Raw genomic sequence first — 25,516 nt, 5'->3', positions numbered from 1 at the left:
AAAAGTTATAGAAACCAGCCTGGACATAGTTTATTTGAAGAGATGTGGAGAAAGATGTGCAGTTTTCTACAGATTTTGTAAATACAACCCAATGGGTTTGCATTTTCATTTGCTCCCCTTGTTGACTTTTAATAGAACCAGTCTGATAAATACAATTATTTATCAGATTTGCAGGTGTAAACAAATAATAATTTTTTCCCAGAAAGGCTAAAGCTTGGGCAGGTTGGACATACAGCACATGTAAACACAAATTCTCAAATCTTGACACAGTTTATCAAAAAAAAAAAGTATGTTGGTCTCACTGGATTTGGTTCAGTGAATTTTCTCCTACTTATTCGGGTGACTTTTGCCAAAATGGAAACAGGATGTCGCTTGACTTTTTTTTAACAGTGGCTTTACTTCTTGCAAATTATCCATTAAAGGCAGATTTGCAGAGTGCACACTTTATAGTTGTTTCATAAAATCTCCTGCAGTCTCCTGCCTGAGCGGAGGATCTCTAGATGGATCTGCAGCTCTTCCAGAATTACCATGTGTCTCTTGGCCGCTTACTAAATTAATGCTCTCCTTGCCCAGTTCATGTGTTGATAGGCTTGCAGTTGTGCCATATTCTCTCCATTTTCAGATAATGAATTGAACAGGGCTCTGGTAAATGTTCAAAGCTTTGGACATTGTTTTAAATTGCTTTAAATTTAAAGATCAGAGTAAAGGAGGGTTTTCTGATTCTTATTGCAGGACGTTTTGAAAATGACTAATTTGACTAATTTGTGTTTTTTTATCAATTAAAATCAACAAATGCATAATGTTGGTTGACTCATGGCAACATGTGGAAAAGTTCAGGGGAATCATGTAACCCCATAGAAAGCACCGTAGATTTAAAAAAAAAAAAACCTATTGTGATAGTTATGTACCTGTTAAAAATGTTTTTAGAAAAATGTGAAGAACAGACTTTAGTTCAAACTAGAAGATGTATTGAAAACAGTATTTTATTTCCATTTTTACTAGTTCAACTCCTATTGATCCATCACTAAAGCTCTGTATATAGACTGCAGCTATGTGTCATATTTTAGGCAATAGTTTGTGGATCTGTGTCGTCTTAGAAGTAAACACGTCATTGTTTCTCTGTCTCTTAGGGCATGTACAGCTGCTGCAGTTTTGAGGATGAAACGGCACCAGGTGGATCTAAATCTTTGCCTTCACACCACCACACCGCAATGGTGACTGTTCCATCACAGCCACATGTCGTTTCAACAACTGTGACCAACCCAGCAATTGCAATGGCGCAACAGCAGCAACAACCACAACAGCAGCAACCACCGCCTGTCTACAAAACACCTCTACCAGGCTCTCCTCCCACTGTGGTACATTCTGGGTCAGCTCTGGGTTCTTCTAACCCCCCCATTGCTGGTGCCCCCCTCCCTTGCTCCACTTTCCTGCCTCGACCAGATCGAAGGTTGGCAGTAGTGGATCGCTGGAGGTTGCCTAAAACTGCTACAGCCACCAACCCCTTGGCTGTAAGAGGGGGCATCACTGACATGGGGCCGTTTGCTCAGAAAGTTCCACAAAACTGGGCTACAGCTGCTGGAGGGGGTGGGGGACTCGATGGCTATAAGAGATATTATGGTCCCATTGACCCTGAGGGACTGGGATCCTGCATGGATCAGCAAGCAGGGTCCCAGACCCCCAAGACTATGCCAAGGGGCCACCCCCAGCCCCCTCCAGCGAGTGTGGCCTTCTATTCAGAGAAGAGCATGGATCATGGGGTGGGGAAGAAGGTGGTGGGAGGTGGCGGTGGAGGTCAGGGGAAAGGGCCTGTTAAACCTCTGGGCACCCCCAGGTTGCCTCCTAAGAGTCAGGCCCCTCTACCTCCTACACCTCCACTGCCACATCCCTCTCCCCCTCTCCCTTCATCCTTCTGGAGAAAGCGGAGGCCCAAGAAGCCCAAAGAGCCTGGGGGGCCACTTTATGAGAACATTCTGCCTCTGGGGCGAAGGGGAGGAGCAAGAGATGGAATGAGGGAAGGAGGAGGAAGGAGGACCCGCCCGCTTTCTCCTCCACTTTCACTTCCTATACCAGTTCCACTGAGCCCCTCCTATACTCCTCCGTCTCCTTCTGCATCTTTGCACTATACGTCCTCATCCTCCACGTCAACCACCTCATCAACGTCAACGTCGTCATCTGCCTCATCTTCCCGCTCCACCTCTCCCACCTACTCTTACAGCTCCTCCAGGAGCACACGAGACAGGACTGGAGGAATTGATGGAGAGGACGACGACGACGATGAAGATCTGACAGAAGAGTCGAGTCTTCTCCTTGGGAGGGGAAGAGAGAGGGAGCGCTCTATCATTCGACCACGTTCCCTTAGCCACGGGCGCTTGCCACCACCAATTCCCCCCAGGAAACCACGCACATCTTGGGGTGACAGAGAAAGAGAACGAGAAAGGGAAAGAGGCGGGAGCCAACTGTCTCAGCTTCAAGAGTGGTGGGCAAGCTGGAGCGAAAGGGAGAGGAGAGGAACAGGTGGAGAAGCTGAAAGGCTGAAAAGGGAAAAGAAGAGGAGGAAAGAAAAGGAGAAAGAAAAGAAGAAAAAGAAAAAGAACAAAAAGAGAAAAAAGAGAGAGGAGAGAGAAAGAGAGCGGGAGAGAGAAAGAAAGCGAAGGAAGGTGAAAAAGAAAAAGAAGAAGGCATTAAAAACAAAGAAAAGGAAAAAGTCTACTGGGGGAAAACGATCTGAGCCGGAAGAAGGCGATGTAGAACAAGAGAGGGAAGGGGAAGCTGAGAGAGAAAGAGATGAAGGGATACAAGACTACTCTTCTTTTTCTGCCCAGTATGGGAGCACATTTGGAGAGAAGGGGAGAGATTCATGGGAAGGAGACAGAGAAAGAGGTAGGGGGGAAGATGGCAATGACAGGGATGAGGAGGACAGTGGGAGAAGCAGGGAAAGGCGTCCCAAATCCTCACACTCTCATAGACGTCGAACCCCCAATAAGCGCTACTCCAACTCTAATAAGTTTCCTGCTTCTGTTAAATTTTGGATGAATGGAAGAGGAGATAACTCCAATACCACTCCAGTGTCCCTCCACCCACTTCTTCCATCATCCAAGCGGCGAAAAAGCGGCGGGATTGACAGAGAAGATAGTGGTAGAGTTGGTGAAAGGCGTCCTTTGTTAATGCATTATGAAAAAGAGAAAGCACAGACAAGAGAAGGGCTGTCTTTCCATGAATGGGACTCAGATGATGATGATGACGACGATGATGACGACGATGATGATGAAGAAGAGAGAGACAGAGTGAGGGAGCGGGGAGAGGACAGGGGAAGGAGGGTAGGTAGAGGGGCTGTCTCTGAATCTGAACGGGACAGAGGAAGGGTGGAGGACAGCTACTCGGATGAGGGTTCTTCAGGAGAATTTGGTCGTTTTGAAAGATACTGGGAAGAAAGTGCAGGAGGCACTGGCACTGGGATTGGAGGCATAGGTGGAGGAGGCTGGTTCTTTGGTACCTATCCCTCCAGAGAGAAAGGGGGAAGCATCAATAGTCGAGATGATTCGTTACTGGGAACTCGGGCAGAAGGATGGATTGGTGCTGATTTCTGGGGATCTGGGCCAGGAATAGGTTGGGCGTCTGGTGGAGGGAGTGGAGGGCTGGGCTCACAGTGGCCACCACCCCCAACAGCCTTCCCTCCACCTAGACGATACTGGTCCATGGACAAAATTCCTGTGAAGGGAGAAAAAAAGTGGAAGAGTGGCGGCGGAAAGAGAAAAGGACGAAGCAGGGAAAGACTGGATGAGGGAGGACGGTCAACTCTGTGCTCCTGCAGCCTTTACCCACAGCCCCATCCTTATCCACATCCCCATGGCCGTTCACAAACTTCTAACTCCAAGAGAAGAGCATCAGCACTTTCCCATAGCCAAGAAGAGCTTCTTCCCCACTGCCACAGCTTCAGCGGGGGTTCTCGTCCCAAACCTTTGCCTCCCAAACCAGATCCCAGTCAAGCCAAATCAGGCAGCCAATCTAACCTCAGCCTCAACACACAGCCGACAGACCATCAGCCACAGCCCTCACCATCACCACCGCAGCAGCCATCCTTGTCACCCACCTCGCTCCCCATGTCCATCGTACCTCCACCCTCCTCAGCCTCTGTCTCGCCACCAGCGGGGGTAGGGATGGCTGGTCCGGCTCAGGCTTCAGCCAGTGCCAAACTCCAATATCAGAGACTGCGCTCTGTACCTCAGCCACGGAGGTTCTACTCTCCCCACCTACCACTCAAAGCCAAGAGCCTGTGCTCACGTCGAGGGTCAGCCCACTTTTCCAGCCTGGAGAGTGAGGTATGACAGGGGGAGACGAGAGAGGGAGACGTGGGAGCAAGCACCAGTGCTGCTGAAAACCTCGGCGCCATGGCAGCTGGAGACAGGGGCGACACCAGAGAAATGGCTGCCTTGGTGACCTTAGGTAATCGGTTAGCAAGCATCACTACAGGAACAAACATGGACAGAGACTCTGTTGCTAACAATACTCTCGGTGAGAGCGACGCTACTGCCACCCGCTCCATTGTACGCGTTCTTATGAGGGCGACAGTGAGGTGCCACACCAGGGTGAGCTACATCCATCTGGATGGTTCCTACGATGAAGAGAGTGAAGGTGAGGCTGCATCACCGGGGACTTCGACCCCAGAACTTCTCTTATGCTCAGAACTGAGCTTTGTGATGTCATCTTCGGTCCTTCTCCCCTCCCCAAATCACAACTGTGGATAACAGTAGTCTCCAACTTGTGAGTAATGATGTCATGTTTGCACACATACACACACCTACACGCATGCGTGCACACACACCCACACACACATGCACGCAATCAGACACGAAAACACACATGATATGCTCAAAACGTCTCCCTCCCTCTGGCTTTGAGTGGAATGAGGAGAGACCCACCTTCTCTCAAAAGATGCCAGTGTTTGGTCATCATCTGGCTTCCTGTCCTCATTGGCTGATGGCTTTTGACCTGGACTGGTGGACTGCTTCTTGGTGTCTTCTTCCCTTTTTTAAGATAAGCAATGCAGTCACCTCTTGTTCACTTTCTGCCTGCTCACATTTCAATGGACGGTGAGCACAGTGCTACTTATTTGCCTTTAGGCCTCATGACACCATCAGACCCATCTAGCTCTACCCCAGGACCATCTATATGATGTCATGTTTTACTAGATACCCTTTTAACCAGTCAGACTGAACAGGAACTTCTTTTTCTCTACTGTGTTGGAGCTTGTCACGACACCTCTGGTACAACTGGAAAAATATTACCAAGTATTAAAGATTTTGAACAACAAACTCATCAAAAGAGGAATAACAACATGAAGAAAAGACATGTAGCAGAATTTCTTTTCATGTCTGTCTATATATTTATTTTTTATTCAGACCTCTCTCCCTAGCCCCTTCTTTTTATTCTATTAATATATTTCTCTGACTGTGTTAGTGTTTTAATAAGTAGGAGGCTGGATGTGGCTAGTGTTGGAGGTGGGAATGATTTCCAGAGCAGTGCTGAAATTTCACCCAAATTTTGAACTTCAACAAAATCCTATTTTTTTCCTCTCCATATGCGAACAACTCTTAACTCAGCCTAATCTAAGTGAATTCAGGAGATGATTAGTGTAATATCTGTAATTGGCACTAGATGGCTGCATAATATTTAAATACAGTCTTTGAAACTGTGGTGCAGGAAGCTGAAGATCATTCAAGTATTTGTAGATGCATTACAGATAGCAGAGAGGGTGCAGCTTTGGACATACAGTAATTGGTTCTGTGAAAGTGTCCAGTCAGGGTTTATTCCAACACATTTTCAAGCCCTCTTTAGATTTTAATATATGTTGCCACCATTCTGTGTCCTGGTTGAGCCGGTGGATGATGGATTATCGGAAGCACAATTCCTCATTGTATTTTTTAAGACGTGTTGCCACAAGTGTAAATGCACAATCTTAAGGTAACATATTTTGCTGATATAGCTCTTCGCGTAACGATAACAAATGTTGCTGGTGTAACAAATAAGCTTCACTGTAACCAAGAGTCAAACAGTAAAATACCAAGACACTTATGCTGAGGTAGTCATGTGCTTTGTCTTATATCTTTTTTTTTGGCAAATAAGGCAGAACGACTTACTGTGAATGTTTCCAGGTGCATACTCAGTAGCTGAGCCTTCATTGAATGCAGTTGATGATGATGCTAACTTGCATTGTCAAGATTATTAGATGGCTATTTGACCTAAAGCAATATTCACAACTTTAATATGACAGGGATGCAATGGCACATCATTCTGTTTGCTTTTTGTCTGATTTAAGCAAGATAAGCTGTTTGACCCAAGAGATAAAATGAACCATATCTTCAGTTGTAGTTAGTATGTAACTAGTAAAGCCTCACCTCACGCTAACCTGGATGTTTTTCTGTTTCTCCACCTCCCGTCCACATGCAAAGAGAGCTTTTCGTGAAAAAATAGTGACTTTTAAGCATTGCAACAGGGCCCACTTTGCACCTGCTCTGTGCAAAAAAGAAAAAAAAAAACACAAAGGCAGTGGAGCATTTTTTTTTCTAATGGAATATGTCATATATAAATATATCAGTCTCATTTTGTCTCGACTCTGCTTCCATTAAATGTCAAATGTAACTGAGAGGAATGGGTAAACAGCTTCACAGAAGACATGACCTGTAATTGTTTAGGTGTATTTTTTAGGTTAGCCCTTCTTTAGTTTATGCTCAGGTTATTCTTATTTTGAACTTTAGTTTAGTTATCCTTGATGTCCTTATTCCCTCCTGTTGGAGATGCATAGTTATTACAGCGGTTTCGATTAGATTTTTGCAGATGCGGATTTTTTTCTTTTGAAATGTCAGGAAATATATCTTCTTAAAAAATGACTGAAGTTAGAGTAATAGGGCCAAGATTTACAGCTCTCGACTTCAGTTGACAAATTCTAAAAAGAAATGCTACATGTTCAAGACAGGGTAGTGATATGTAGCATGGTACCTTCTGTGCCACAAGCCATCTACTTTTTAGCTGTGCCAGCGCTATTTTCTTAACTTTAGTATATCTACTTCATGTCTCACACTAAGACCAGCCACAGCCCAGCCATTCGTCTATTGTAGTTGAATGTAGCGTCAAACTGATGTAGCAAAAGAACATCTACTTACTTTGTAGCTTCTTTTTTTTGGATGCTGTTTATAAAGGCTCAAAGGACGGGACAGGGGGGAGGGAAATGACCTGCCTTGCGAGGGGCTGTGCATCGTGTTTGTGCATGTCGTCACAGATCGGAGGGTTAGTCGACCTTTTCACTTTCCCTTTTTTTCCCCACTCCTTTGCCCTTCTAGAGGCCAGACTATACCTTTTATCTACATACGGATTGCTTTTCTTTTGTGCCTCTATGTGGGGCAGTTTTTGAAACGATGTGTTTTAGAGAAATGCTTTTGCTGTTTTCCCATCATTTGGAAAAAGTCCCAGACTATCTGCATGTTTCGCTGAATGAAATTGTTGAGATTTGTAGTTTGAGGGTTGGTTTAGGTTGGGTTGTAGGCATACTAGGAAACCAGGACAGCCACCTTTTTGGTAAGATAATAAGCTTGCTCTGCTCTGCACCCCAGCAGCGGAAACCACGGCAACAGCCCGACTGTTTCCTGTGTCATCGAACACAATTATTTTCAACCAATTAACAGGGCTTCAACCTGGTGTGTCATTGAGCATTATTGATTTCTATTGAGGCACTAATACTTAAGTCTGTGACTGCATGAACACAAATGACTCTTAAAAAACCCTCTGGCTTATTTTTTATTTATTTAATTTTATGCTGACAAAAAAAAGAATATATTGAAATATACTATGTTTTTGAGAATGTACCATGTTATACTGTGATTTAACTGAGATATTTTATTGTATTCAATCATCATTTGAATTCTATCATTTATCTATAAAGAAATATATGTACAAATAAATATATACATATATATACATACAGGTATATATATATATATTAGTTCAGTTTGGTATATTTGGAGGAAGTGTTAGATGAAATAGTTTTAATGTTTTAGCTTTGTAGCGATTCTAGACACTGAAATCATTTTTGAATTTTGATTCCTCCTATATGACTGTGAAGACATTAGTGCCTGTGACAAAAAAGACAAGTAAAAGTCAAAAACTCTATTCATCTGTATCTACTATGGCTATCAGTCCGTCACACCTCTAGTACTACCTAACATTACATTTTCTTGTTTTTTCTTCTGCTTTCTGCTCTTCTTCTCTTCTCTTTGGTTGTCTTATTAACAACCAACGGACCATCCACTTTTAATTTCAGTCACATGATGGTCGCATCTCCTCGTCAATTAACTCCTCCATCCACTTTTGTCTGTCTTTTGTTTTGGATCGCGTTCTTTTTAAATCAGATCATCCCTCTGTCTGTCTCTCACTTAGCAAAAAACAGAGACCAGTAGATACTGTGTTCTTGCTCCTCTTGGACTGATTGTTGATGATGGCAATGATGACGATCAACTCACTGATTGATAAAACAATTCATGAACAATGTTACTAGTACTGATGTGACTGACGTGTGTATTTGACGACCACACCACTGTAGCAAGTCTGGGCTGTACCACACCACCAGCAAGCAAGTGGGGCCTCAGTTTTAGGTCATACAGCATAAAGTTCTTCATATTGTCCAGCGCACTGGTCAAATATATTTGAGCAGTGTTGAGATTGGTAAATTGGAAGACGAAGCAAAATTGAAAAAAGGCATGCTGAGGGGAAGTATACCAAAACTGAAGTGCAAAAATATTCTTACCCCATGAATATTCTGACATTTTGCAACTACAAACAGCTATTAGTTTTAATGGGAATATATAATGCTTGATAGACCCACGAAAAGCAGTGCATAATTGTGAGTCAAAGGAGCGGGATAAGTGTTTTTTTTTTTTTTTTACATGTTTTTACAACTAAAAATTATGTGCATTTTTTCATTGTCCTTTTTAATCTGATATCCTGAAATAACACCCAGTTTACTGCTACCACAGAGAAGTATTTTTTGGGGGTATGTTTCTACTGGTTTCTGCCCTTGTTTCTTAGCAAAATAGCTTAATGTCAGCCAGATTGGATGGAAAATGTCTGCGAACATGAAATTTCAAGTCTTGCCACAATTGGATATAGATTTGGGCTTTGACTGGGCCACTCAAACATGTATGTTTTGATCCAAACCGCTCTATCTGTATGTTCAGGGTCGTCGTCCTGGTGAACCTTCACTTCAAGCTCAAGTCTTTTGCAGCCTCCGACACCTTTTACACCCATCAACTCTGACCAGCTTCAGTATCCTTGCTGAAGAAAAGCACGATGTTGCTACTACCATGTGTCACAGCGTGGGCAGTGTGTGAAGTTTTAGTCCGTTCTTTGGTGTTTGTGGTGATGTTTGTTTATAAATATTTTCTGACAAACCTCTTAGGCCTGAGGCATTTGGTTGCACTGATTTTTATTAAGGGCTATCAGAGTAAAGGGGGCTAAATACAAAAGCAGGCCATGACTATCAGGTAAACATTTTGTAACCACTTGTCAACTATGCACTGCTTTTTGTTGGTCAGTCAGATAAACTCCAAGTGTAACATGTTGAGGTTTGCAGATGTATCATGGCAGAATATGATTCAAGGGCTATGAATACTTTGGCAAGGCAGTGTAACAGCAGCATTTCTGCTGAATATACAAATCTAGACTGGACTGGGCATGCATGGAAGGTGGTAGATGGTTGGAATCTTATAAAATTATGTTTAGTTAGTTAATGCTGTCTTGCATGTTATTCCAGAAATTTTTTTTTAAATCACAGATGGACTAAAACATGTCTCTACAAGTTAGCCTGTGTTTATTCTATTTTTTTTAACTTTGTTTCACATTCAGCAAAGTCATGATTTATTGCATGAGCACAAGTCAGCGGTCGACTTGTAGTCGACTTGACTTTGCGACGCTCTCCTTTCCTTGCTTTTCATTTCCCACAGTTTCTAAAATGCAGACACACGCTTTTGCAGTGCATGCATGCTACTACATAACGAACACATCAGCCAGGATCCTCAACCTCTTTTAACACTCAGCTGCAATTGAAATCAAAGTCTCGTGTGGTTTGATTAGTCCATGTGAGCTTTGCAGAAGCTTAAAAATCATTCCATATCAACTCGTTTTTTTTTTTTTTTTGCCAGTGTCCATTGAGTAACATTTAGTCCACCTGAAGGGGCTGAGAACCTTCACAATAAATACACCGCTTGTTTGGAGTCGTCTGTGTTTTTACATAACTCTCGTCTGATGTCTTTCCTTGCCTTTTCTCATACATCAGTTTCTCTTAGGGCTGTCAAAATCTATTTGTTTTCCATTTCTGTCTTGCTTTCTCTGTAATTCATGTTTTTCTGTTGTAATATGCTTTGACTGATTAGATTATCTCTTTGGTCAAAAGGGAAGCTTTGAACCGTCCAGTCCAGTCTAGAACAGTGCGCTGCAGGTCAGTGAAGGACCAGAGTTCCTAAGAGATCCTAATGCAGCCTTAAGCTCATCCCCCCCTCTCTCTCTCTATCGGCCCATGACCTGTTAACCAATATGTGTGGTGCTCCAGAACTCAAACAGGGTCCTCATAGGCTGAACTAGCCATGAACTATATCAAGGAAACATAGGAGCATCACACGTAGCACCTATCAGGTCTCGGGCGTGCATGCTGCACTGCAGAAAGCTTACTCTGTTGCAGTTGCTGTGAGCGGGGCACATATATCTCCCCACAGAAAGCAGCGTGTGCTCTCCCCATCGTACAAGGCCCAGTTTTGCTCTAGTAACCTTGCCAACACCACAGGCCTACTTACAGGTTGCTACGGCGGGTTGCTAGAAGGGTGATGTCGCTCCTAGCCCAGACTGGTCTGGTCTTTGCCCTATTTCAAATGTGTTAGTTTATTTGACATTGTCTGTCTGGGGTGGGGCTGGAGGGTCAGTGCTGCACTTACTTCCTGAGAATTGCTTCATAAAATATGATTCTCTCTAATGATTGGTAGTGGTGCCGTGTCTCATTCCGTTTCTTTTGTCACATGCAATTATGAGTAAGAGTTTTTGTGAATGCGTCTCTGCAGAGTGTGGTTGAACGCGCCTGTTAACCTTGAGAAGGTATTTTCTGTACAAGCCGTTAGTCGTTCAGACAAAAAAAAAAAAAGAATGTCAGGGAAATCAAAGAGTTGTTTTTGTGGTGTTATGACAGTGTGCCTGCATATCCGTGTGTATGTGTGCATGCTTGTAGCAAGATTTTTCAGATGTTTCCAAGTTCTTGACAGACTTTTTTTCTTTGATCTTGCAAGAGTGGACCAAATATAATCTATTTCTGTTTTTTTTTCCCCCCCTCAAAGAGACCGAAGCGCTCTCAGCCTGAGCAGTGAGTGACCAAGTCAGAAACATCTCAACATCTTGATGGATGCAACACCACACACACACACACAAACACACACACACCACACCACACGTTTTACTAATGAGAGTAAAACATCTGTGGCTTTTACTTTGTTGAACAAATGTATTTATTTTAATCTGTCATATGGCCCCCTCTCTCGTCCCCCCCCAAAAAAAATTTATGTATGTATGTATGTATGTATGTATGTATGTAAAAAAGCAGCTCTATCCAGTACAAAAACATGTCTAATACATACCTGAGAGTTCGTAATCAGCCAGAGTGCTGAGGGGATCTTAAATGTGTTTTGTTCTGCTCCCTTTGCGCCTGCGATCCACTAATTAGCCATGCTTTGTTAGTGTGATGGGTGAATGGCTAATTGCATTGTGAGGCCTCCGTGTGTACATGCAATAATGACTTAACGCTCTAATAAGATTGAGATACAGGCAGCTGGATCACAGGCTCCCCAAACACTGATCAGAGGTCAGTACTATGCTTTTTCTCTAATGATAATCATAGGAGAGTGTGGGAGATAAGCTGATTCTCGAATCTCCCAAAAGGGATTTAGATCACTTTCATTAGGATCCATCACAACTCTTAGAGGGAAACGTAGATGAATGTGGTGTTTTTTTGTTGTTTTTTTTAAATGCGATTTTTCTGAGTACAGTGCCCTCATTCTCTAGTCGAGATGAAATAAACATCTTAAATAAATTAACCTTTTCCAGCAACATTAACCCAAACTGGAAGATTTAGAAAAATAAAACCTTTAATTCAGGTACATTTATTTTGTGAGGAGGAAAACGATCATATTAAGTATTAGTATTTGTTTAAATAATTTCTTATGCTCTCATCTTTACAGCACTTCACAGGTTCACTTAAGGCTGGAGACTGAAATGGTCGAAAAGGGAGGTTGATAAAATGTCTAGTGGATAAACGCTGCCTGCCTTGATTTGGACACGTGATCTTAACAATTCTCCTGTTTGAAAATCCAACGATGAGCCGTTTCCAGCTCAGTCTTTGATGCCATGAACTCTGACAAATTTCTCAGAACCTTTATAAAAGAAACAAGCTCAGTATCATTGCATGAGGCGGGCATGAGATGTTTCTCCACATGTTCCTCATTTGTTTCACCAGTCTGTCCTGCAACAAAGCGACGTCGTCGTTCCTACACTTGAAAGTTGGAATAGTCTCCTCAGGCTTGCAATGGGTATCATAACCAAACACTTGCATTTTTGTGTCATCGGACTACAGAGTGTAAGTGTTTGTCCCTGATTGTGTCTGCAAACTGCACAGTAATCTGTCTTTTTATCTTACTTTTCAAGTCTTCCTCCTGTTTGAGTAGCTTTTCAGTCATGTCGAACATCACTGCAAAAACACAATCTTGCCAAGTAGCATAGGTCTAGTTTCGAGTGCAACATTTCCGTACTCTTGATGTAAGACAAAACTAATGAACAAGTAACTTTTCAGGAACATATAGGAGCTTATTTTAAGTCAGTAATTTCTTACAATTTTTATATGCTAAAATATTTGCACTAGAAACTAGAGAAAACTACTTGCTAAGATTTTGTACTTTTGCCATGCGTGACTTGTTTCATTGTGTTCTTTTACCAGCTTGAGCTAGCATCTCTAAAATGTATTTTAATTTTGTTCTGGAATGTCGCATCCCAAAACGTTTTCGTCTGGGATATAAAACCATCTCTTTATTGAATGCTATTACGGCTGGGCATTTCCCTGGTGTTTGTACTACTGCAAAATTGTTTGAACAAATGGAAATGGAGTTTTTTGGCATCTGAAAACCAGACTTATGTCAATACACAATATTCCAGATTTCCATCTGATCATTTTGTTCTCCAACTTTCCTCCTTGCTACTGCATCCCCAAGTACTCTGTCACCTCACTTCCAATGAATCTTTCTCTTTCTCCCTCCCTCTCTCTGACAGACACACTCACACACACACACACACACACACACACATAGCATATGCATTAAAGCAGATACAGTATGAAGTCACACACTCTTGTGACCGGTGTGTGCTGCATTCCTGCTGAGGTGCAGCAGATTGATTCTGTAGTGATCTGCCGCCGGTTCCCTGGGGATTTGTAACGCATGCCTGCAGCACAGGGCTTAACACCCTCTCTCTCTCTCTCTCTCTCTCTCTGTCTCTCTCTCTCTCTCTCTCTCTCTCTCTCTCTCTCTCTCTCTGTCTTTGTCTCTCTAATTTTATCTCGACGGATTGTCTCTTGCTATGCGGTGCTGTGGCTTCGTCCTCCTGCACCTCTGCACCTTCCATCTGTTCCAGGAATCAGCCGCACGCACCCTTCATCTTTCAAGTTATAGTTGTGTTCTTCTTTATCATGTTTTACTGTTCTTTTTTTTGCTACAGCTTGCTCCTTGCAGTCTCAGAGACGCAAGTTTTTCCACTGTATTCTGTTGATTTATTTTATACCATGTCTTCCATTGGTTCCCTTTGGCAAACTGCCCATGATTAATGTAGGCATTTCTCCACGTACAAATGTTTATCTTTCTGAAATGTTTCCAAATTCTCTATAACTGTCAGATTATATTGACTCACACTTTACTTTCATGCACTCGGCACATGTGAAAATCACGTTCTGTTTCATTTTCATCACGTGTGCAGGGCCGCGGGCGTCTGCAGCTCATCAGCTTGATCTCCGGAGTTGGGGGGGTGGGGAGGGAAACATCCAAGCATCCTTTCATCTCATTCTTTTTATAAGCTACATATCCAGTCTCTTGTTTCTTCTATTTTCACACGAGCCTCACTGGGCCCCAGCCAGAGATAAATGACCGAACGGAGGCACAGCTGATACCACCAAATTCACTTGTGTGTGAGGAGCAAACATTTCAAGTGTGCGTGTGTGTGGATGTTATTTTTCAATTCATATTCTGGTATCTAGAACTTTGTTCAGTCCAAATTCACAGTTCAGATGGGGGTTTGAGAAGAAAGGAGGGGAAAAAATACATAAGCAGTGATCCAGGATTACTTTCTACATTAGCTTAAAACCTCTGGCTCCTATAGCAGCTCTGAGCCAGGAGTCTTTTTCATCAGGAAGGAAAAACAATGAGGGTACACATTGTGAGTGATGGTAATAGCTTCATGTATGACGACATTCGTGCTAAGCAGCATCAGCGAGCAGGAAAACTGAAAGTCTTTCGACCATGGTTATGATGTACTACACAAAGAAACATTACGTATTTTCACAGTAACTGTAGCCTTAAATGTCTGTCACATAATGCCTGATGTGACTTTTATGCTGGGCTTTCAGGGTTGTTGATTTCTCTAAATACTGTAGCCAGATGTTGCATTTTGTTAACTCCATAAAGCCTTGATAACTGAAAACCCAGTTTGTACATTCTCTGTTTTGAAATCTCATTTGAGAGATTTTAAAATACGTTTTAGTTTCCTCCATTACCACCACATCTAGGCCACTATAATTATTTATGATTCTCCCTTGTTTGTCTTGTGGTCTGTGTGTGTGTGTGTGTGTGTGTGTGTGTGTGTGTGTGTGTGTGTGTGTGTGTGTGTGTGTGTGTGTGTGTGTGTGTGTGTGTGGGTGTGTGTGTGTGTGTGTGTGTGTGCCAGCTGCCCAACGGGACTTCATCCTAGAAAACTGGGATGAAGATTAAGATATCCACAGACTTTACCTTGTTCTCCTCTCGCCTCATTATCCAATCGCCCCCGTTATCCTGAATTCCCCTGCCCTCTCGCTTTCATCCTTCCCCTCAAGCGCAGTTTGTTCACAACATCCTCTTCCTTCCTGCAGCAGACGCTTTAGCAGCCCACAGTTGATGCTTTAAGATTTCTTTAGTGTGATGCTGACTGTGATATGTTTTCTGTGCATGGCTGGTGTATTTATATAAGCAACCTTCTGGATTGGCTGTGAATTTAAACGCACCGTTTATATCGTCAGAATCTGACCAAATGTTAGTAACAGAAAGAATTTTTATGTTGATAAAGGCCAGAATCATAATTTCCTTCTCTGGTCCAGGTTTTAATAACAGCTTTAATTTTTTATGGACATTTGAGCCAAAAATGTGAGTCTGTGTTTTCTATGAATCATTAAACATGATGCAGACTTTTGTTTCTGGTTTTTTTTTCATTTGTGTTTTTTTTTTTTTCATTTGTTTAAGCCAAATAAGCTTTAACTTAACATCTAAAACAATTAGTTTGGTCACATTGTGACTCAATTAACCTACACAAAATACAGATTCTTTAATTTTTTTATTTTGATTGTAAAAGTTCAGAATTATGTAGTACTTGACACCTAAACTAGAAACTACACACAAAAACGAATTCAAGATTTTAATTAGTTGTTCTACCTATAACTTTTTATGGTTAGTTTTTCTTTTCTTTTTAGAAAAAATATTGCAACTTGTGATAGAGAATGAAATAAAAGATGGCAAAAATAACATTTTGGGGTGAAAACATCTACTTATTAAAAATAAAGTAAATAATTTATGATTCATGAGATTGTAGTCCTATCTTATAAAATATGACAGCTTATGACTCCATGATCATGCTAAAGAACTAGAAGTAGCTGCTGACTTTTAGTCTATTTTTATTTTTTTGTTTTGTATTGAAGTCAAGAAAAAACTGGATTAACTTTAACAGTATCTTATAAAAATGACATGAAAGGTATCAGATATCAAGACAAGTCCAGATTATCTAAATTGGGGGTGAAAATTGATGCAATTTAAAAAAAAAAAAAAGTTCTGCACAACAACAAATTCAACATCATATCAAATAAAGTTGTGTAGGAAACATACAAAACTGGAAAGGTTACAGAATACGTTCGCCGGAAACCTGAAGAAGCTGACTGTGTGTAGAGATCTGTATCCAAGCATATATTTCAAAGTTTAGTGGAAAGAAAAACTGAAAGAAAATTTGTGCAAATAATTTATAACAAGAAATACAAATTTATTTATTTTACATCTGTTACATCTGTTCATGTTGTTTTTATTTCGATTTCTGATTTTCCTTTTTTTTTTTTTTACCACAGCTTCTCCTTGTTTCCTAGTTTCTCTTGTTCTGTTTTCCCCAGTTTCCCTCCTGCTGAATATTCTCAATCAACTCACCTGTTTCCCTTCACCTCTCACTGCTCTTTCTCAGCCAGTCCTCAGATCCTCTGTGCTACAGACTCCGTCTTCTCGGCATTTCTTTGATTTTGTCTTTGGACCTTCAGTGCCTCAGATTAATTATTAAAGTTTTGTGTTTTTGGTACCACCACCTGCCTGTCTGCCCACTCCTGGTTGCCTGCATTTGGATCTTTCAAAAGCTAATTCGAATAAGATTTCACCTCAGCTCAGACAGGCTTCTTGTTTTAGTTTCTTGGGTTTTGAATAAGTTAAAAGTTAGGTAAGATAAGTTATAATAAACTCCTATTTTGGATTATGTGAAACTGAAAGCAATACAGCTAAAAATATAATAACTTGTTATAAATTAACAATATCACAGTATTGCTTTTCAAGTTAGTTACACTACTTCAGCATGTAGTCAATTATTTTGTCATATATATAAATGGGACTAAATTTCAGTTAAATCCCCCCCAAGAATATTTTGGCTGTTTGTTATTTTGCTCATGAAGAACACATTTAATTTTACAGTTTAAAATTTGGTTTCAAACTACAATTTATCTGTTTAGAAACATTTTTTAGAACACTCCCATAATATAGTAATTTATTACACTGTTGTCTAAACGATAATGTGTGAATGTATCATAAATGTTGGTTAAATTGGCCATTTTTACGTAATTTATTACAACAGGACGCTACATAGGTGAAGTTATGTCAGAGTGACCTTTTAAACAGAGGAATAAAGTCTTCATAGTAGAGTGAGGCTAATGACTTTTCCAGCTAGGCTCTTTTCTAGCCACATAAAACAAATTAACTAAAAATGATTACACCAGAGCCAACCAATCATCTTTGTCCTTTTGCATGATGCAGTTGTTAAGCTTGTTGCCATTTTTCTTAACCAAACAGCGATCAATTACAGCTGCTTAGGCTGCAAACGGTGCCAGTCAGCCTGAACAGCCGAGTAACACCATCGGTGTTATTTTTAAAAAAATACAAGAAGAGAAAAGCAGGCCATTGCAACAGTAACGAAGAGTTGCGTTTTCTGAATAGATAAGGGTCTATCTTTATGATAGGAAGAACTGCTAGTGAGAGGAAAGCCCAGTGAGACAGAGCAGAGGGAGTATTTCATCTTTTGTCCTATTGCCATTGCTGCTATGAGAAGAACTTGGTTAGGTCACAGCTCCACTGTTCATCCAGCGGTAGGAGTCTGGATTTATTTCATCAGCCTTGTGCCATTTGTATTCTTTGAATCTATCTCAATGCGGTTTGTTGACATCCAAACCCTGCAAAGTGAATCATATACCAGTCTAAGTTACTTAAGATTAGGAATCTGTCAATGCCGAGTTCCAGTCTAGTATTTCATTAAATTTAATCCAATGAATGCCACGGGTGCTTGAAAACTCTGTAGCTTTTAGGTGAAATGAAATAAGACTACATGTCATTGGTTTTATACTTTATCTCCCAGTGACATTCTGGATGCTTCAGTCTCTCTTCTTCTTCTTCACAATGGCAGATGTTTTGTTCCAACAGGTGTTGCTGTAGGTGAGCTTCAATAAGCTGGCCCAACATTTGGTTTATTCAATTAGTTGTGACAACAGTATGGAGAGTAGCTATTGGTTGTTGTAAAAGTTGCTTGATGATCATCCAATTTACGACTGACTGTGTATCCAATTGTAAAAGATTACTTAGAAGAGTGTGATGCTTAGTTTGTTTAAAAAAAAAAAATTCAGCTTCTTTTGCTGATTTGTTTTTTAATTTTCAATAACATTTTGTTTCTCTATCACACAATAAACCTGTTCAATTTACCACGTGTTGCAAAATACGGGATCAGAAACCGAACATTAGCAACAGTGGCAATAGGCAGAGTTGATCACACGGTCAACATAAAGGGTGAAACAGGCTTAAACTCTAAGTGGAAATGCCGAATTTGAAAAAAAATAAAATAAAAATTACTTGTACAAACCAGAATGCAGTTTTGCAAGAAAACAAATCTGTCTTGCTAAACATTAGCTGTGAAGAAAATGGCAATGCACCTCGCTAAGAGTGCAGATGTCAAAATTAGGACATTAAAAGATGTAATAACAAACCCAAATTATTACCTGGGATAACATGATAAACTGAAAACCAAGAATTGTTATATAGCAACTATCTGCAAATATTAGACATCCTTATCTTCACAGAGCTGATTTGATTAGCACAATTGCTTCTCATTTTTGTACACTGCTTCCACTTTCAGCCTTGTTATTCCAGCCTCTGTTGCGCTGAGAGGCGGGTCAGCAGTAAAACAAATATGAAGGGCAGGCATATTTGCTTCCACACTGAGAGTTTGTAGTCCATGTTGACAGACCGTAATCGCCTGCCAAATGTCTCATCTGACTGGCTTTGAGGTTGGCTGCTCTCTTCCAAAAACACAACAGACCCCACTCTTCATTAACAAAACAAATAGAAATACTCCCTACCAGAAAAAAAAAAAAAACGTGATAAACTGGCAAACCGAGCTACTTTGGTCCAGAGCAGACAGATTTAATAGACAGTTATGATTACCACAGACACCACTTCTCCCCCGATTCCAAGAACAACAGTTAGGCAAGTCAATTTACCTTAATTTCTTTGGAGGAGAAAGCCAGCCTGCCGGGTTGAAGCAGCAGCTCGATGCGAATGAGCGCTCGTTACATGATAATAGATGCACGTAATTGCTGAAGTTTTGATTGCTCCCCCCGTCCAAAAAAAAAAGATTCTATCAGGGCAGAATTTTCTGTTTCATTAAGCCGTGGTCAGAAATAATAAAATAGCCATCTGCAGACCAGAAAAGAAAGAATGGAGGCTGATGGTAAGGAGCAATTTAGAGACACTTTAGTTTTAATGGTGCTTTATTAATTCATCTATCCTTGCTTTCCTGAAGGCCCCTGTCACTGCTTTTAATCGGGCTGGCTGTTTTAGTGCGTTTTTGCTGAGTGTGTGCTTTTTGTTGTTTAATGCATCACTGGCTGGCTGTGCACCAGCTCACCACTTGCTTTTATGATCAAACACTGGAATCCACGCTTCGTTGGGAATGCAAAAGCATCCCGATACAGAAGCTTTAGAGTCACAAGTGCTGACTCATCTCGCCTGGAGACGAAATGGAAGCTTTTTGTGTTTTGTTCGGAAGAAGTGCCGTTTAACTTCAGAACCCCAGCTTGTATTTTTGTGACCACGTCACTCTTTCCTTTCCCTGTGCATCACTATGCATATGCATCCTCCTCATTTGTTTGTGACAAAAGAGGAAGTATATGACTAATCCAAGATAAGGCTGATGGAGCGAGAGAGACAGAGAGAGTCTTATGAGCCAGAAAATGATGTCAGTAAAGGCGGCTCGTTTGGTGACGGTCTGTGTGCAGGAAAGCCCCTATCATGCCCAATCAGCTGCTGTTTCTGCATGACTAATGCTGAAATAACATATCATTGTCAGACACGGCATGTTCACACAGCTGTTTCATTTTTTTTTTTCATCCACAGGCACTCAGCGATAGCCTTTGATGCACACACACGCACACACACACATTTCTGCACGCAAACTCATCCTTATCTTTCTGGATGACACCATTTTGCTCTCTAACAATCTTGCTAATTATAATTGTTAATTAATTCTCTGCCTGTGTCCTCATCAGGAGACTAATAACCTACATTTCCATTAATTAGACCTTCAACCCTTCGCTCCCTCTCTCAGTCTCTGTGTCCCACACCAATCCACCCCGTCGTCCTCCTGCTCGCCTGCCTCTCTCCTCCCGTCTCGCAGGATCTGCTGAGGACCACATCTGAGCACGGACAGTGATTACTCGTGTGTGTGTGGGTGTGGGTGTGGGTGGGTGCGTGCGTGCGTGTGTGTTTGTATTTCTGACATTGAGAGGGCAAACCTTTGCTCACTCTGTAAGGACTAAAATATGATTTGGTCCAAAACAGCTTGAAAGCATTAAGTTCTTTAGGCCTAAAGAAATTGACATTGTGGAAAATATGGATTGTTTTTTCTGTTGAGTTAAATGTAAACATTAAAACTCTCCTCCGTTTGGTTTTTGGACCTTAACAAGTTTCCTCAAAGACCCCGGTGTCGGGTGGCTACACTACAATTACTGAAAAGCTGCCATATTTAAAGCTCACCAGCCGACAGGATCTACTTGGGTTTCAGTGTTAGTCGCCCAAAGCACATGCGACGGCTTGAAATCAGCAGGGTTTGTAATTATTGAACAACATGGTGTTCAATCTGAACCTCTGCCATTCTGCTCCGTGATGCCGAGTATGATGGTGGATTTGCTGCTGGTAACCTCTGCAAGACGTAAGACCTGAACATAGAGAGCAGGAATTATCTCTTACCTTAAAAAAAATATCCAGAGGAGCGGCATAAGCTTTTAATCTTGTACATTTTTGGTTTATTTTTTTATGTGGAGAGACATTCAGATTACTTTTTACCCTTATTTTTCAAATTTTGTCACCAAAAATTTTTAAATTTATTTCTTTGGGAACAAAACAATACATTATTATTATTATTATTATTATTATTATTATTATTATTATTATTATTATTATTATTATTCACTACATATTACTTCTGACTGTTAATAGTTTGAATCACCCCCGTTTGTCAGCAGCATTTAGCTTTTTCCCGTGATAACATTTCCCTGGTTGGAGCGCACAGAGAGCGGGTTCTTTGAGTCCAGTGAAGCATTTCTGAGGGGTTTTTTTTTCAGAATTTTGAATCTGAACTTTTTCAGGACATATGTTTATTTGAAATCTCCTGCTGTGGCCTTTAGAAAGATTCCCAGTGCCTTGGGAAGGGAAACTGGCCCACAGCCTTTAGGTGTGACAAGTGTGTTATCAATAGTTCTCTTCAAAACAATAATTTTTAATGCACTCCCTCCACCCTACCTTAATAAATACATTCAAATTGCTGTCTGGATTTCAAAAGGACAGAATATTTAAAAGTTTAATCCCCTCCATCCACTGCTAACGTCTCTCTACATCTTGTTCTCCTCCTCCCATTAAATGCTAGACTTATTTGACTGATGACCTTATTTGTAACATTTTCTTTTTTTTGTTTGTGTGTGTGTATTTACGATCGATCGCCCGCTAGCCCCCCTCAGAAGGAAGCTACCGCTCCCTTTCGGCTCGGCTGACCTGGTTTCAGTGCAGAGTGGGGCACTGTTGTGTTTATCATGTCACCGCTTGTTCTGATCTCAGATCATTGATATGCAGCAGACACGCTGCCACTGCTCATTCCTCAGGCCTGCTGATCGTCTTGTCATTCAGATCCAAGCTTAGACCAGAACCAAATTGAACATTCCTCGGATTCTCTGCCTCTGTTGTTGCTGGATGCTTTCTGGTCCAAGCGGAGCTCTTCCTCTCTTCCTCCTCCTCCCCCTCCTGTTTGGCTCGATAGGAAGTGGGGAACCAGTTGGCACTTAAATTTCCATACTGTACTGATTGTGGTAAAATGGCAGCTTCTGCTTCCTCCGTCCTCCTTGCTGTGGTTCCCTCACCCTCTCCTGAGAGAAGTAACCCAGATTTCAAAATGAATCGCCGCCTATTCCCCTCAATCTTTCTCCTCTCTCTTTCTCTCTCGCTCTCTCTTCCTGTACTTTTTCCACCCTCTCTTTCTCTCTTATTCTCTCTCCATCTCTCATCCTCTTCCTCGTAAAAACCGAATCAATCTTGGAAAGAGAATACCACCTCTCCATCTCGTACTCCCACTCACCCTGCCTCTGGGTTAAAGGATATATACCACTTCAATCCTGTGTTTGCTTCTTTAAAATCTTGAACCACTCCAGTTGCCTGTTGCATTCATTTCAAGTTATGTTGTTCGTTTTCGTTTCTTGAGCTGCTTTTCCTCTCCTAGCCATTGCTTTTTCTGGCTTCTCTACCTCTTTTCTTGGGAGTTTGTTGTTTTTTTTTCTTGTTTGAGTTGACCAGCTACAGGTGCACCCCAGATTTTCAATTGAAGGCATTCAGACGAAGAGTCAAGGACAGGAAGAGGGGACGACTGTTTTTGGCAAGGATTTTCTTACAAACTAAGGTATTTTAAGTACAGCTTGGTGCACATCTTTAGTATTCTCCATCACGTGTTTGTATCACTAGACCATTTTTAATTCCACTCATCTTTTTTGACTGCTTCTTTGCTGAGACATCATCATTTTCTCATTTATTTTTTTTAAACTAGTCTTGTTTATTTATTCATTGAATCTCATTTATCATTCAGCAGCACGCAACTCACTTCTTCCATCCAATATTTGCCATTTTGCACTTTTTCTCCGCACGTCCCATTCCCTGCAGACGCGCTCATGTTATTCTGGTCCAAACTTTTCTGCAGAAATAGGACTAATTGCTAATAAGGGCAGGCAGGAAGACGATGAGAGGATGCAGGCTCCAATACTGGAGCAGCTGGTGGGGTGTTGTTGACATGGCAACAGGAGGTAGTTGACATAACGACTGAGGTATGGGTGGGGGGTGCGGGTATTCATAGCAAATGAGGGGTGCAGCAGGATGGACAGCCAGTATGTGGGACACACAGCAAGTTGAGCTAATTGTTTAGCTTCTCTGAGTTTCTCAGGAGACTTTTGTCTGTATTTGAATTAACCTTCCTGTCTTCTTTATCGTGCCTCTCTCCTTTCTCTTTTCTTTCGCTTTCTACTTGTCGCTCTCTCTGCACTCCTTCCATCACCTTCTTCTCGATCTTTCCCTACCCTACATTCCTCCTTCCATTAATATCATTCCTGTCTCTGCGTGACCTATTATGTCCTTTGTCCTCCGTGTCCTTGACCTCTCCTTCTCCCGCCACCCACCTTCCCCAGCGCACAGCTCTCAGCCTCCTCTTCTCTCATCCCGCAGACATCATGTCCACCCCGGTGTCCCCGTCCCCCTCCCTCTCCCCACTGACCTCCCCCACATCGCCCTCCTCCCCGCTGCCCTCGCCCCTCTCCCCTCCGCCCAGGGTGCCCGTGTTTCAGAGGAAGGGAGCGCTCAAACACAAGAGGATTGTCGAGGTGAAAGACCATCAGTTCACAGCTCGCTTCTTCAAGCAGCCCACCTTCTGCAGCCACTGCACCGACTTTATATGGTAAATCACACACACACACACAAATTCACACACTGTTTCACATTCACACAGAAACCACCCCAGCAGATCATATGCTGCCTCCTCAGGCGTCCCAACTCCCAATCTAGTGCTGGCTTTCACCTTCTTTTTTTTTATTTTTCCCTTTTCTTCAATTCCAGCTGCCAGCTGGAGATACTGCCCACACTGACCTGATGTGTTCACATCTCCACACTGCTGCCCACTCCATGCAGGAGTCAGTTTGGGAACGTCATGCGCTGTCTCACACAAAATTCACACAAACAAAACCCTGCCAGGACGTAGCAGGAATTAATATGAGATTGACTTTTACAATGTTGTGGTATTTACACTAAAATATGACACATTCATGGACTCACCCAGGATTTGTTTATTTCAAAGCATCCAAAACTTTCATTCCATTTTTTTTTAATAACACATTCTTTGAATAATAGATTTTCGGCCAAAATTATTTATCTGCCTGGTAGGTTTATGTTAAAACTCGTCTTTTAATTTGACCATCATGTTTTTTTTTTTCTCAGATTGGAAGTAATATTAAGGTTTGAAAGCAGCCAGAGTGCCTAAAGATTAGGGTGATGGCAACAAGGCATCAATTGTCAATATACCAGTGGAAATGTGCAAAAAGTGATCAGCAATTATAAGAAGTGTTTGATTGGTGTCATGCTGTTAAAAAAAATCATTAATTATTGAGAACAGTATAAATAATGTTTTATATTGATCTATCAAACATATATATTAAAATAACCTTCTTGGTCAAATGAAAATAATTTTCTGTCTAAACTTGGCAGTGTATGAACAGTTTAGGACTTTGTAAATTGGATTTCTTTTGTCCACCTAAGTGAACAACATGGATTTGGAAATTTAAACACACATGTGACAAGTAATTACATGGAACCCTGAATGCAAACTTTAAAATAATGTAAAAAGATTGTTAAAGCTGCATATTCCAACATTTTCCAGTATTGTTCAGTCCAAGCAGAAAACCCTCGACTCGCTGACTCCCCAGCTGGTGCCATTTGCATCCTCCTGTCTCCTTCATTCATTATTTAGCTTTTTGTTTTGAAACCTTTAAACACTTCACATTCAGTACAAACAACAAACTAATTGCTCATTGCGATAAACATTCTCATTAATGAACTGAGGTGACATACATACCTAATAACAATGCACGGTCATTACAACCAGGGAATTTCAATATCTGATATTCTGCTTTCTTTTATTCCTAAAACTAAACTCAGGAATATTTCAGCACAGTCGCCTGTTTCAGTCCTTTCTTTTCTAACATTCATAACATGTTAGCAGTGTGACTAGCGTAACCTTCATTTGACTTGGATATTATTTAATTGGCTGTACCTGGAGATCATTCAGTCATGTGATTCAGTATTATGAAATTTAAAAAAAAAACATACTGAATGTAAAAATTACCCCCTCCGTTTTATGTAAGTTGTAATTTAGTTCAGTCTAATTTTATGAAATACATTTTGCAGCTACTGCTGTTGAGGTTTTCTCAAGAACAGATGGTAGAAATATGAGGTCAGATTTTGCCGGTGATGTTTGATGTCCATTGAGCGGATAGTCAACTACAATTTCCTCAGAACATAAAATGCTTCCAAATTTTTCTCACCTGGGTCTCTTGGCACATTCATGTGTTCTTTGAAGTTTATTTTTGCACAACTTTCACAATGCTGCTGTAAATTGCATCTAATTCGGTCAGGTTTTAGGGGGGATTCTTGTACAGTTGTGCTGTTAACTTTCTTATTTGTATGTTGAGGACTAAAGCAATAATGGTATTTATTAAAAAATCTGAAAAAATATACTGATACAAAAAAAATTCTACCTTTCAAGCTATAAAAAAGTCTTTTTGTGTCCGAGGGACACAGGTGGAGAATAAAATTCAGGGACCCCAGAGGGTTAA

At 41.3% G+C, this 25,516-nt stretch overlaps 2 protein-coding genes across 6 annotated transcripts in view; both read left to right on the top strand.

Annotated features, from left to right (window-relative positions):
- Window positions 1–11,618, top strand: part of grin2db (glutamate receptor, ionotropic, N-methyl D-aspartate 2D, b) — a 92,223-nt gene extending 80,605 nt beyond the window's left edge. For all 4 annotated transcript variants that reach the window (XM_081597208.1, XM_008431540.3, XM_008431538.3 and 1 more), the window contains exon 16: window positions 1,131–11,618. In XM_081597208.1, the coding sequence (XP_081453334.1) occupies window positions 1,131–4,328 (3,198 nt within the window). In that variant the 3' untranslated portion in view covers window positions 4,329–11,618. The remainder of the gene's footprint in view (window positions 1–1,130) is intronic.
- A 3,994-nt stretch (window positions 11,619–15,612) lies between these two features.
- Window positions 15,613–25,516, top strand: part of prkcg (protein kinase C, gamma) — a 32,794-nt gene continuing 22,890 nt past the window's right edge. Inside the window, exons 1-2 of one of the 2 annotated variants that reach the window (XM_008431537.3) lie at window positions 15,613–22,545; window positions 23,321–23,586. In XM_008431537.3, the coding sequence (XP_008429759.1) occupies window positions 23,363–23,586 (224 nt within the window). In that variant the 5' untranslated portion in view covers window positions 15,613–22,545; window positions 23,321–23,362. Of the gene's footprint in view, window positions 22,546–23,266; window positions 23,587–25,516 lie in introns of those variants that run through there. The other variant, XM_017309404.2, reaches the window with a different exon arrangement.

The sequence above is a fragment of the Poecilia reticulata genome, chromosome 16 (assembly GCF_904066995.2).
Source record: "Poecilia reticulata chromosome 16, P_reticulata-male-v2, whole genome shotgun sequence".
Taxonomy (NCBI): Eukaryota; Metazoa; Chordata; class Actinopteri; order Cyprinodontiformes; family Poeciliidae; genus Poecilia; species Poecilia reticulata.
This window is presented reverse-complemented; position numbering and strand designations above follow the sequence as displayed.